Genomic DNA, 14,791 nt, shown 5'->3' with positions numbered 1-14,791 from the left:
AAGTTATGGATGAATAGTCTAATGTTCATCTATGATGTCTTGTGATTTTATGTTTTCTGCGTATGTCTGTGCACCTATATTTGCAATGAGTGATTTCACCTGCGTCATCTTATCGACGGACACCGGGATCCCATCAATGGTGAGGGGCGGCAGCTCTGAGCTGATTTCTGAGGGCGGAGGAGCATGTTCTGCCAGTGCCGTCTCCAGGTCTTCCAGAATCATGCTCTTGTACTTCCTGACCTGTGGGACAACATAATGCTCAGGTAAAATGGGCAATGGGATGGCTTGCTGGTGTCAGAGCACACTGCAAACAAGGCAGCTGCACACCCTAACCACCCCCACCTCCTGCTGCTGGGGCAATCACCTTCAAAAATGACTTCATGAACAAGCTCATGAAACTTAAAGAAAAAGGGAAGCATATTTATGAAAGAATGATGCCACAGCTGGAACTCAGAAACAACTTGTCACTATTAATCAGCCAAATTATGGAAAATGTATAAAATGCAATTAAAATAAACCAGGCCCATATTGTACTTTAGTATCTGGAAAATGTATGGTGAACACCACAATGACTTTACATCGTCTAAGATTAAGAAGAAAAAAAAAACATTTAAAAAAAGAAAAAAAAAGTTATTGCAAACCATCTTTGTTGTCAGGGCATTGCTTTTCAGATGATTTCATATCGTTGGCTATAAATATAAGAACCCTGTTTGAAACTTACCACATTCTCCAGTGGAGCTGCCCCGAACACTTTAAAAAGTGCATTGGGCTTGGAGGGAGAGATACACAGAACTATAGCCTGCTGACCCACTCTAGTCGTGTATTCGTCTAAAGTTGCTCTCAGCTTCCTAGAAAAACAAACACACTGCATTCAGTTTTTTTTGTTGTCTCAATCCACAACAACCCACTTAGGGGCTGCTGCAAACAATCAAACATTCTCACCTCAGCAATCGAGTCTGCTGCCTCTTGCGGATTGAGGGGTTTGACTCAAAGATGTGCGGTCGCTTCCGTTTCTTCCCGGTTGCCACAGCAGCAGCTGCTGCCATTCCCACTGGACCTAAAATCAAAGCCAGAAGAAAGGACATGGTGGTCAGTGTTTTCTCAAGTGGCAGCGATAAAGCAACAGACCACCCAAAAGTAAAGACCATCCACACTGTCACAATTAATAAGTCTGAATTCAGAAGACAAAACAAAACATTAAGCAGAAAACTGTCTTGAATCGTATATGCTATCACTTCTAAAGAGTGTGTACCAGGCTGAGGTAGGATTTGAAAGCAAGGTCTTTTAGATCTTCAGACCGCTCCAAAACTTTAAACCAATAGATAAGACTCCTACTCATTGAAGCATAAAATGCTTCCAAATGTAAATAAATGTGTGCTAAACTAATTTTTCTGTATTTTTGTTAATTATCTGCAAAAGCATGACATTTTATCTAATGTGATCAAAGGCGATGTTTAATTGTACACTTTGTGGTCCTATATCACCCTCTGCTGGGCAAACTGACAGCTACACAATTTAGTACCACACTGATGTAACAGACTCCAATGAAATGTCTTTCCTCAGTATATAGTAGATTAGTAACTACAGCTTTTGAAGAGTTGCTACTGTTTATTAGGTTTAACTGTAATACATGAACACTGTCTTTCAACCCGATGTGTATGTGGAAATTTAAAGAAACTTTAAAGGCATTTCCACATATGCCTGAAGAAGACTTGACATCTTGAAAGGTGTTTGTATATTACAGCTAATCTAACAAAACAGTATCAACTCTCTCATCACTATAACCTTGATTAACACAGCAGACTATCTTTTAAGGCTGTTCAGTAGTAGACCTAATATACAGCAGAATAGATTGTTGAACTCGGGAGATTGATTTTAACTGGCTTCAGCTATTTATTTTACAATGTCAGCCATTTCCCTTTAATTTATATGACAGTATGACCCAGTTCATGTTCCAGACCTACAGTACCTGCAGCAGCCAGGTGAGCGGTGACCTCATCGGTGCCTGTGGAGGTCAGAATGTCCGAGTCATCGTAAGAGGTGTCCTCAGGTGAGGAGGGAGAGTCCTCGTCTGCGCTCAGCATGTTGTGCTCTGTGTAGGTGGCCACGTGGACCTGTTGCACCTGCTGGGCCACCGCATGGGCCTCGATGGTGGCCATATGCTCAACCTGACCCACTCCGTGATCTTCCATTGGGGGATGCTAATTTAGATCACGCTGCGCACAACAGCAAAGGTAAGCCTTTAAAAAATGAAAACGTGGAAACGTCTCATTGAGTAAAGCACATAGCACCAGTCTTGAAATCATTACTGCTTTATTTTAAAATAAAATAAAAACATTTACCTTTACTTGTTAGAAATATGTCAAAGTTTTAATTACCATTCATGTATCTGCTAAAATTTCAACACCTATTACTATTTTAAAATGCCTTTAACTCATTAAAAGGTATAAGGGACATGTGTCCCACAAATAAAATGATGCTAACTTTCATATTTTTAACAATGAGGTGCATGAAACAGGGTTTAAAATGTACTGTATTGCATCAGTCTCCTTTTGATACTTGAGTCACTGTCAAATGTATTTTAAGAAACTGTTTCAACAATTCCTTGTGTACCTTAAGGTTTTCTTAGATTTCCTTGTACCTGTACATACATTAAACAAAAATATAAACGCAACATGCAACAATTTCAAAGAATTTACTGAGTTACAGTTCATATAAGGAAATCAGTCAATTGAAATAAATTCATTAGGCCCTAACCTATGGATGTCACATGACTGGGAATACAGATATGCATCTGTCGGTCACAGATACCTTAAAAAAAAGGTAGGAAAACCAGTCAGTATATGGTGTGGCCACCATTTGCCTCATGCAGCACGACACATCTCCTTCGTATAGAGTTGATCAGGCTGTTGATTGTGGCCTGTGGAATGTTGTCCCACTCCTCCAATGGCTGTGCGAAGTTGCTGAATATTGGCGGGAACTGGAACAGGCTGTCGTACACGTCGATCCAGAGCATCCCAAACATGCTCAATGGGTGACATGTCTGGCAAGTATGCAGACCAGGGAAGAACTGCGACATTTTCAGCTTCCAGGAATTGTGTACAGATCCTTGTGACATGGGGCCGTGCATTATCATGCTGAAACTTGTGATGGCGGCGGATGAATGGCACGACAATGGGCCTCAGGATCTCATCACGGTATCTCTGTGCATTCAAATTGCCATCAATAAAATGCAATTGTGTTCATTGTCTGTAGCTTATGCCTACCTATACCACAACCCCACCACCACCATGGGGTACTCTGTTCACAACGTTTACATCAGCAAACCGCTCACCCACACGACACCATACACACTGTCTGCCATCTGCCCGGTACAGTTGAAACCGGGATTCATCCGTGAAACGCACACTTCTCCAGCTTGCCAGTGGCCATCGAAGGTGAGCATTTGCCCACTGAAGTCGGTTACGACGGCGAACTGCAGTCAGGTCAAGACCCTGGTGAGGACGACAAGAACGCAGATGAGCTTCCCTGAGACGGTTTCTGACAGTTTGTGAAGAAATTCTTCGGTTGTGCAAACCCACAGTTTCATCAGCTGTCCGAGTGGCTGGTCTCAGACGATCCCGCAGGTGAAGAAGCCGGGTGTGGAGGTCCTGGGCTGGCGTGGTTACACGTGGTCTGTGGTTGTGAGGCCAGTTGGACGTACTGCCAAATTCTCTAAAACGACTTTGGAGGCGGCTTATTGTAGAAATATGAATATTCAATTCTCTGGCAACAGCTCTGGTGGACATTCCTGCAGTCAGCATGCCAGTTGTATGCTCCCTCAAAACTTGAGACATCTGTGGCATTTTGTTGTGTGACAAAACTGCACATTTTACAGTAGCCTTTTATTGTCCCCAGCACAAGGTGCACCTGTGTAATGATCATGCTGTTTAATCAGCTTCTTGATATGCCACACCTGTCAGGTGGATGGATTATATTGGCAAAGGAGAAATGCTCACTAACAGGGATGTAAACAAATTTGTGCGCAAAATTTGAGAGAAATAAGCTTTTTGTGCGTATGGAAAATTTCTGGGATCTTTTATTTCAGTTCATGAGACATGGGACCAACATTTTACATGTTGCGTTTATATTTTTGTTCAGTGTAAATTAAGTTGCAGCAGAAAAGATTGTCACTTACCCCAAAAAATAAGAGAGGCATCACAGTGAGATTTTTATCACCATCTGCTTTTTAAGATTTTTGATATATGCCAATATTTCAAAGACAATGTTATACTCTGTCAAATTGCTGCCATTTCCTAGTCTGAAAACACTTGAAAAAACTGTGCTGTAGCTCAGTTTAACCCTAATGGCAATCAGGCCCTGTAACCCACACCACATGAAGTTTGGATACCAGGAATAAACTACCAATCCAGAGCATTGTAAATTGTACTCCGATTCTGGCAGAAAGTGGCCAGTGACACAGACATGTCACATAAGACTGCTCTGCCGTGTCAGTTTAACTCACTGTCTGTCATTGTGTGTGTGTGAGCGTGGATTATCCATTAGTACAGATAAATAAACACTGGTGCAACAGATGCTTTCACACAAAAGCATTTTTTTTGTCAGACATAAGGAAATGCTACTGTGTAGTTAAGAAACTTGGACAAGTCCTGTTTTTATTTTAAAATGTTTTTCTGTATTAATGACAATTATTGTGAGGTTTTAACATTCTGGTATTTACTTTCTGTCAACTCTCTTTTTAAGGGACCAACAAAAACCACTGCTTACTACGTTCTGTCTTGTTCATTCAGAATTTTACATGCAAAGCAAGGACTTTTGAACTTTATGAACTGTTGGCAGGTCGCCCTGTGCCTTTTGAGTAAAATACCTCCAAATCTCAATCAAAAGATCTGTCTTGAAACAGACGTGTATAACATCAAGTTAACCAAGCACTTTATATAAACTTACATATATGCTTACATTTCAACTGTCTAAAATAAAATGTTGGCTGTGTTTGAAGGTTCTTTCACTAGCCAGGAGGTGGCATTCACGCAGTGGTTTATGTTAACAGAAACCGTTTGACAATGTGTGAATACTGTAAATCAAACAATAAATGTCACCGACATGTAAAAATTGGATCTTTGGATTTGTAGAATGCATATTACGTAAATAAAAGTTGTTGTATTAAAATCCACTACCAAATCATTATATGTAGCAACTATATATGGCAACGCTGCCGTGTATGGAGCAGGTTACAGTATCCAAAGCACTGGGGGGGGGGGGGTAACTATAGTGGTTGCAGTGCGTCAGTAAAAAGTAAGACAAGTGCTATGGTAGAATATGTTTGAAACAAATAAAATACACGCTAACACTAATCATTTTAATTTCGAAAAAACTGAACTCCGTCCTCCCTTCCCTCTCCAGCCCGTGTTATCCAGAGTCAAACCTTACATTTTTTCATTCTCCATCTCGACAGCAAAGTGTTGTATAGCGAAAGCTGTATTGAAAGAAATGTCTCGAAACCCTTCTGCTGTTGTTAACTGCCCAGATGACCAAAAGAACTAGTTGAATGCAAACTGTGCAAACGGCTGTTTATGTATCATGGAGGCACAACCTATCTCTGCGGCCACTTGACATGCGTAGGTTCATAATATTAATATTTTTAGAAGGCTGGGACACTGTTAAAACATGGTGTTATGAGGAAATTTGTGTAATCCTAATTTTAATGAGACATGATTGTACAATTAAACCTTGTGTGCTGATTAACAACCAATTAATATACTACAAAGTACTAAACAATGCTGAAAACACCTATGCCTAGATTTTATTCCAATTTGCACTTTTTTTTTTAAAGCTTGTATCAAATTGTTAGTACTAGCTCTCTGAGAATTTAGGGGAGGGCATGGAAAGTTAATTTTAGTTACTAAAAAAAGTATGAAAATAAAAATTGTTTAAATGGTCTCATCGTACAACAAAAATTATTTTATTTATGTACTTATTTTTTTTCCACGATTGTTGGCTTTAAGGAGATGTTATAATATTAAACTACATTACTTTTTCACAAATCTCTTAGGATTCAATTCTCTCCAAATTTACCTTAAAAAACTACTTTTTTGCTTATTGGAAAATCAGCAGAGGCTAGTCATAATTAAACCCAGCTAACAGAAACTAGGTCAGATTTCCAAGATGTATAAAAAAGAAATTGCAACTGCAGTAGCTGGTTGTGCTCTGTGCAGCAATGTGGGGTGTACAGCTCACACTGTATTACCATAATTGATCAAATACTAAACACATCCTATTTGGGGGAAATTCAAACATGATGTGTTCCACCGTAGCAGTACCTAAATTATGCAGGGTATTCTACTACCAACAGAGTAGATAGAAACTAAGGAACTTTGCGATATGCATTACCGAAAAGGTTTTACATTAGAGCTGTTAGCTGCAGATCAGTAAAATCAACAAAAATGGGTGGCAAATTAGCCAAATTTGCAAATTAGGAAACAAAACACTTTATAAAATGTATGTTTAAGCTCTAGCATATTTCAGACTGAGCACGATCCACTTGCCAAAATATATGCTACAAAATAATGTATTATAAATTTTTGCTTTATCAAAGATAAAGCTCTTTAAAAGTCAATGTGTTGCCGCCCCCTTGTGTCAATGAAGATGAACTACAATTATACCTGTTTATATGGCCTAACACTGTACTTACTGTACTGCACAAACCAACAAAGAACAAGGTCTGATGCTCATACCACCACAGGTCATGTGGAATGCTGTTTTTATCACTGAAATGTCATATTTTTGAAAGTTAAATAAAAGGCCTCTTGTAATTTATATACATATACAGACTGGATGTCTCTGCATTTAGTTCACAAAGCATTAGACAGTACTATAGGTATGCCTTGTTAACAATTTTGTAACAAACATGTCTGGTTATTAAAATATATTATATAAAGAATATATCATTACATTAATAATTAATATTATTTGACTCTAAATTAGAATTGTTTGCTTCATCAACCTGTTTACCAACAACAAATCTGTCAGATATTATATCTGAGATTTGTTATTACTCAGGTAGCAAAAACACATTTTAAGTAGGATTGCATTTTAGTCTAACAAAATGTTTTTTTGTTTGTTTGTTTTTTTACATAGAGAACATTTTGCTGGAAACTTCCTATATAGCTGATATTTTCAACACTATATGGTACCTTAGTAGCGCGCTGATATGGGATGTATGGAGTACCAAAACAAGCAAATGGACATCACCGTATTAACACTATACTAAAACACACATACAGTACTGTCGTGGTTTCTGAAAAAATCAAAATGATCAGGACTTCGGAGCGGAGGCTAACACACTTCTTTGAGAGAAAACAAGGTTTGCAAAGTTAAATAGACCCGACTCATATTATGATGACACCGCACTGTTTCTGATTTTTAGTATAATGTGCACGTCACTGTCACGTACTTAGTACAGTATATATATATATATATCATCAGTTCCCGCTTTATTGAAACGGCTCGCACACCCAAAGGAGGTATTACTTACGCCTTTAATGCATTGCCATATTGCTATGTTAGTCTTACCCGTAAACACATGACTATAAATAAATGCATACTTTCTGTTTTTGTTTAAAGTGGTTAAATTACTACCCAATATGCAACCCAGCTGTGCCGCCTATCCTCCACTCCAGCCCGAGTCACTTTAGAACCCGAAGCTGAACAAGTACCAAATCAAATCAAATCAAATCAAACCAGCAGCCCGGGGCCTAGTGCGGCCTATTGCAGCACCGGGTTTGTATTTTTATTTTAATCCCGGCTAATTGGCGGTTTAACCCGATCTATTATCGAAATGGGAGAATACTATTTTTTTCGAACCACTCATTCTCGGTTCGCACCAAGATTATTCCTGTCCCCTATCACCCCGCCGCTGCCGGGTTTGTTGGTGCGGCTGCGCCGGGGCTGAAATCGCTGGAGATTGCGCGGTAGGGCACTAACCTCAGAGCGGCTGCGCTACAGCGGGCCTGCGCCGTACAGTCTGGAACAGAGAATCCAAGCAATAATGGCGGGCAAAGAGCAAGCGAGCTCGACACAAACCAAGCGCAGCCATGGCGTCAAGGACAACCACGAAAACGTCACTGCGTAATGCGTGACAGTTACAATCGCCATTTTGGTAAGGGCGTATGAAATTCTGAGGTAGTATTTATTCACGTAAGAACAAATCCTCCGTTGTATTTTTTTTAAACTGCTTCCAGGCTCTCTTTGTAATTTTTTTTATTAGCATCTTATCATTTGTATACGCTGTGAGGCTTGGTGGCCAAGAGGTTAGAGAAATGGCTGGGGTACCAGGAGGTTCCCAGTACAAGCACTGCCTCACTGTGTCTGTCCACTTAACCTCCTTGTGCCCCATGGTTAAGGTGAGATGTAAAAACCGAGGTCCTATTGTAAGTGACTCTGCAGAAGCATAGTTCACCCCTTAGTCTATGTAAGTCGGTTTGAATAAAAACGATTTCTAAATGATTAATTCATTTAATAATAATAGCTTTTTCTTCATGATGACATGACAATTTTGGCCACACACAAACCACATTTGTTTTACAGTACTGACATCTGATTACTGACATCACTAGGAGCCTCTTATATGAATTACTAGCAGATGGTACCTGGTGATTCAAAACTACTGCACACTGATGGTCCCTGCCAAAATAATTGCATTTCCTAGCAGATTTGATATCAAGGCAAACATACCCAAGACATTTTACAGCTAGTCTGACACACCCCAGTTAGCAATAGGTTAACAGAATGTAACCTTGGGTAAGGTAGTTCAATCTCAATGCTAAATCTAGAGTTTGATTTAAAAAAAAAAAAAGTTCACATCTAGGGCAGTTTTTTTTTTTTTTTTTTTAATCAAACCATAACACAAACTTGCATGTCATCTGCATATTTATAATTGCTTTATGAGAAAGAATAATTATCAAAAGTGTAAACATAATTGCAGTGCATTGTTAAAAAAAAACAAAGGCTAGTTTAATGTTAACACACCAGCAGATGGTGAAGGAGTGCAGGGCATTTATGTTTGGTGTTCCAAGCTGGACAATTAACTGATATCTGATTTTATTTAAAATTTCTAGTGTGATTACAGTTATATAGTGCTATGCATATAAAAACACATGCTTATGTTAGATGAGTATCAGTTTTGAATTGTAAAATTATTGATGCATATGAGGGGTCTACAGAATGTGCTTATCTAAATTGTGACATGTGCAGCCACTTTGTAACTTTATGTTTAAAATGTTTGTGTTTTTCCCCAGTGGTGTTTTATTTCTACCCTGACTAGCGTCACTAAATACAATTTAAAAAAGATTAACTAGTCCCCCACGTTATCTTAACATTTAAATAAAAGAAATATCTAAAGCCTAAATAATATACACCTCAGGGTAATATAATGCACATTCTAATATAATAAAATGATAGCCACCTTTTTCTACAAAGGAATCTCTATTATCAATAAAATGAGTTTCAGTTGAAGACTAAAAATATATATCCAATTAAACAATTTGGACCCATTAAATGGCATACAATGTTTACAAATGATTTCTACAAACAGCCACAAATGTAAAACTTACTGCACTAGTATTACGTTGTCTTTAAAGAATATTATTAAATTTTTTTAAATGACTCTCACATTTAAAAATGGACACAAAGTAAACTGACCTTCAAAGGATCGAAACTGCATTTGAATTATTGAAGTTGTGGTTAAATGATATTACCAGGGTCGGGGTATATTCGATTTATTTTTCAATTCCAGTTCCTTATTAAAATTAATTCTAACTCCAAGTCCCTCCTTTGAATTGCAATTGATTAAAAATGAGTGGGAATTTGAATTGGGCACAGATGTGAAAAAGGAATTGAAATGGACTCAATGATACTAGAATATACAATCCACATGTTTCAGGTTATATTATACCATTCAAATGCAATGGATTTCCTTGGTAAAGAAATACATTTTCTGACTTGATATAAATACTTTACTCTAGATGCTTTGATTCCTAGCTGCTTGAATCACAGGAACATCACAAAATAATATGTGACTTAGTGACACATTTCTTGTAATATGCAAAGGCGGCTGAAGTATATAGTATATAGGCTAGTTCCAACTCCATCTCTCAACAGCTGCCTCTGGAACTTCCAGTTGCTTATGATCATGTGATTCGCCTATGCGTTCAAGCAGTTCTGCAACAGATAATGAGTAGCTATTGTACCAGTACCACAGAAATGTATGCCATCTCTTGCAGTTACAGGGGAAAAAAAATGATAGACGCTATTTTCAGACAGTTGTGTACAGTTCGAATACCTGATCTTTACTCTTCTATATGTTGGGCACTTTGTGATTATTTAGCAATTTTATTAGCATTAGCCTTTCTTTTCCTTCTTATTCGGTGAACCAGACCACCTAAACCCCTGAAATGCCAAGCAGTAAGCAGCATCGTGGGAGATGTAATACAGATTCTCCATGGCAACATGACCAAGGATATCCACCTGGCTTTGGAGATTTGCCACTCAAAGAGCACTTTTTGGATGGCGTTTTCCTTTTGCCTGGATTGGTGCTGTGAGATTTTTTTTTTTCCTCTTTTGGGAGGCTGAAATGACAGATACAGCTATTTATTTTCAAATTCTTCTGTCTCTGTTCACAAGCCAAAACATGTTCATGCCTCAAACACATTACTTGTATCTTTGTATACCAATAGTGTTAAAACAAATTAAAGAAGCAAGTTGTGAAACACATGCATATCTTGTGTACTTAAAAATAAAGATAGGGCATGTTCAAATTACATTTTTTTTTAACAGCATACAGTTCAAAATAGAAACATTAAGGGTTTCATAATTCTATTCCATAATTCGGTGCAGACATTCTTATCAAAAGTAAAATGTCCTTCCCATTAAACACTATTGAGTAAACATATGTTTGATGCAGCTCAAGACAGATGATTTTCTAAGTATGTTAAGTATGGCTTTATATTAACTCTTAAGTTCATTGTATTGTTAAAGCTTTAATATGCAGTACCATTGGAAATGTGTCCTGTTTCTGTTCATAAAACTAAACTGGTTGTTTTTAAGTCGTAAGGAGAGCAATCCAGCATTGGTTAAGTTGTTGAAGGCAGATTTGCTTCAGTTCACCACATACAATTGTAATGATAAAAGTTCCCTCAGATTGAGATTAATGTTTTTTAAGGGACTGCAAAGTTTGCTATCATTTCTCTTTTCATTATGCATTATATATTTGTTTTTTAAGTTTTTTTTTTTTAGCTTGTTTAATTTATTTATTTATTTAGTTTTTTTTCCAGTTATCATTTTTTTTTCCAAAATGCATATTTTAAATACACTTTACAGCTCTGGCCAAAAGTTTTTGCATCACTCTATAGTATTAATTAATTTTGCTTCGTAATGTTAAGTTAAAATATTTAATTACATACCGCTTTGTAGTTTTTAATTTTTTTTTTTTTTTTTTTTTTTTTTTTTTTTTTTTTTAACTACTTAATGAAAAACTGACAAAAATTGAAACATTTGACATTTTGAAATCTAACATGAAATACTGTACTACTTACGGCTTCCGATAGACTTTTGCGATATCATTGTGTAGTTTCTTTGATTACATGGTGTTAAATAAAATATCTGAATTGTATTCACATAGCGGTATAGGCTACATGTCAGTAAGTAACCATGTCCTTTCCTACACAATATAAATCTGATTAACTTTGGCCCTTACCATCAGAGTGAAGTTGACAACCAGATTTTCTCCTGTATCTTAAATTTACATTTTTTAAATTTAAATTTACATTTTTTGCAAAAGCTATTCTCTTTGCTAACATTTCGTGTTCTAAAATGACCATTTACTGCAGTGCAGTTCCTTTCTGTATTTGTCATACTTTGTGGCAGGCATGCATTCAGGTTACCATGTGATTCCTGTCCTAATGAACAAGTTCAGGCTTTTCCACTTGCATTGCAATGCATTCTGGTATATTTTACATCTTTTGGGTACTGTTCATAGCAGGACTACACTCCCCAGAATGTTTTGGTGTGTGAGTTGAAGAGCCTAAACTACCCCAAAACTGTTCTAGTGTATATTAAGTCATATGGTAACCCTATCTGTGAAGACCTGTCTTCAAGTTCTTCCCCACACAGTCTCCCTTATTCTGATAGCTCACTGTTGATAGGTATGCAAACCTGATTCAGCTTGTATTGCCAAACCTCCCCTGAAACCAACTGATAAGCACCCCTAATATTTATAATGTTCAACATAAATAGGGAATGGCAAATCTACGTACACACTTGAACATATTAGCCTGAGGCTAACCATATAAAAGGTGCAAATAGAACAATGGCTTGAACTCTACCAAAGAAGTTACCCCCTGAACCATGTAAAACCACATGGAAGTTGATATTCTTCAACTGAATAGAATTCTCCCTTGTGTTAAATGGGTTTGTGGCAAAGTGCCCCGCCTCTGGGCTATTTATTTGTGTTGTATGTTACGTGTAGTGTGTTAATGTTGGTGTATAGTCATTGGTACACGGGATATAAACAGGTCTGTGTAACACAAGTGTTTAAAATGTATATTTGTATTTAGGCACAAGGATTGCACAACACTTCACGTGCAGGTAAAATGTAATAATATGTGAGCACAGGGAATTGCACTTTTATTCATTCACGTGCAGTTGTACTGAGACTCCAATTGAATGACTGATTAGCAATTAAGTCTCGGTACAGCTGAATAAAAGCAGCATGTTTTTACTCACTCGGGGTTGTGCGTCTGGTGAGTGGAGAACGGGATTGGAGACGGAGGTAATAATCATAATAATAGTTAAAATATCAGCTCACCATTTTTGTCTGTGTAGTCCCTTTTGTTTTTCTTTTTAATTTGGCGTAAGGGCCGGTCTTGAGCTCCTTGGGCAACAAACTTTGAAGACCAATTACCCTGGTATAATGGAGTTAACGCGAAGACCAAGCTGTGTGGAGAAAAATAGTCGACAACTCTCTTTATACAACCAATGATTAAATTTTTTAAATAAGGAAAATATACTTTTGGACATCTTAAAATAACATGCACATACAATGTTGCAATACGTTATGTGGAAATATTTATTTAACTGATGACTCTCTAAAACGACTGCTGTGGACTTATAATATATATATATATATATATATATATATAAAACCATATTAAATTTAAACCATAGAGATGCATCTGTGTATGTATATTATGCTTTACATAGGAACTCAGAACTACACGATGCCAACCCATGAAACCAATGAGACCAAACTGGGTTGCATGTTGTGTCACGTTACACAAAGCCTCATGTGTCTGAAGGCATGCATTTTCTCCCCTGTTAAAGTTATATTGGCAATAACATATGCTTTATATTTCACACTAGTTAGTGCAATTGTTTTATTAGATAACAATAGCAGCTTTGTTTGTAGTTCAGGGTTTTACTTTTACCTTTAAAATAAACACAAGAGATTCCAGAGAACAATACATCCTTTAGTTATTTTTTGCCAACTTTATTAATTTATATTATATATTTTTTTGGTTTGTTTTATTACACATTTGACATTAAGTTATACATGTTTGCGAGCTATCTGTTAAAACAAATAAAAAAAGAAACACTGATAAATACAAAGTTATATAAATATGATACAGTAATTCCAAGTTACATAATTATATTAACACAGTAAGAAAACATGCTTCCCACAGTGTTTATCATCACATTAAATAAAAGGTACAATAAGGACTTCAATCAAGTCAAACAATGTTCATACATCTTTGAAACATTTGTATTAACACATTTGAGATTTAAAACAGAAAAATGTTTTAAAACACCCTGAACGTTTTGATAATGAAATGTGGCACTGTAAACACAAACAATATATCGCAAAGAATCTTTCTAAACAGAAATTATTCACTAAGAAACATACGTGGTGATACCCGCCATATATTTAAAAGAATATACAGAGATTTGTTGTAAGACTAGGTCTGTGTTTTGTAATAATGTTTTGTTAGCTACTGTTGGTGACTTGATCTGGTGTGCAGACCAGTTATTTAAAACATTTTTTGCTTAATACAGTGAGTTTGATGAGAATACTTCAAAACACAGTACAACTTCTCTATATTACATTATGCCATTTATCGTAGAAATTATAAAAAGCAGAACAACCTTAAATGAAAGTTCAGCATTTCTTTGACCACACACCTCTAAAAGAAAAAATAATTGTACACTGCACCAGCACACAATAGCTTCAGCAGAATAGTAAAACACTATTGGTAAAAAAAACTTAGACTTGAGGTCAAACCTGAATATTCAGACACACCAAAATTTAAATATATAGTATTTTGGTTGTTGTATTCAAGCTTGTTTAATTAACATATAAACCAATTTACTTTATTTATAAAAACACACACATAGAACATTTAAAATAGTAGAAAGGTTTGGCAGTATTTCATTAAGAGCTTGTGCATACAGTGTTAGCAATATCTTCACTATCCTCATGCAAATTATGTGATTTGGGAAAGGTTTGCATCAAGACAAAATACTACATCATGTGGTAAGGAGTTCCTGTCAAGGCATTTCACTATTTTTTTTTTTTTTTAGTATGTGCTAATCCCTGAAATCTGCTAGCAAAATAAACCATGCACTATGCAAAATAATCTGGAATACTATATTGCTTATAATGATGCTTCTCTGAAAAAAAACAGCTTGCTTTTCATAAGGATAATTTATATACTTTGCTAACAGTTGGGGGGGGGGGGGG

At 36.7% G+C, this 14,791-nt stretch overlaps 1 protein-coding gene across 5 annotated transcripts in view; it reads right to left on the bottom strand.

Moving 5' to 3' along the window:
• The window catches only part of LOC121318159 (nuclear respiratory factor 1), a 29,733-nt gene extending 21,654 nt beyond the window's left edge, over nucleotides 1-8,079 (bottom strand). For all 5 annotated transcript variants that reach the window (XM_041254544.1, XM_041254546.1, XM_041254545.1 and 2 more), the window contains exons 1-5: nucleotides 7,984-8,079; nucleotides 1,970-2,240; nucleotides 943-1,057; nucleotides 722-848; nucleotides 100-240 (exon numbers count right to left, since the gene is read on the bottom strand). In XM_041254544.1, the coding sequence (XP_041110478.1) occupies nucleotides 100-240; nucleotides 722-848; nucleotides 943-1,057; nucleotides 1,970-2,192 (606 nt within the window). In that variant the 5' untranslated portion in view covers nucleotides 2,193-2,240; nucleotides 7,984-8,079. The remainder of the gene's footprint in view (nucleotides 1-99; nucleotides 241-721; nucleotides 849-942; nucleotides 1,058-1,969; nucleotides 2,241-7,983) is intronic.
• Between the last annotated feature and the right edge of the window lie 6,712 nt (nucleotides 8,080-14,791).

Source organism: Polyodon spathula, chromosome 7 (assembly GCF_017654505.1).
Source record: "Polyodon spathula isolate WHYD16114869_AA chromosome 7, ASM1765450v1, whole genome shotgun sequence".
NCBI lineage: Eukaryota > Metazoa > Chordata > Actinopteri > Acipenseriformes > Polyodontidae > Polyodon > Polyodon spathula.
The sequence above is the reverse complement of the archived record's forward strand: the minus strand, read 5'-3'. Positions and strand labels throughout refer to the sequence as shown.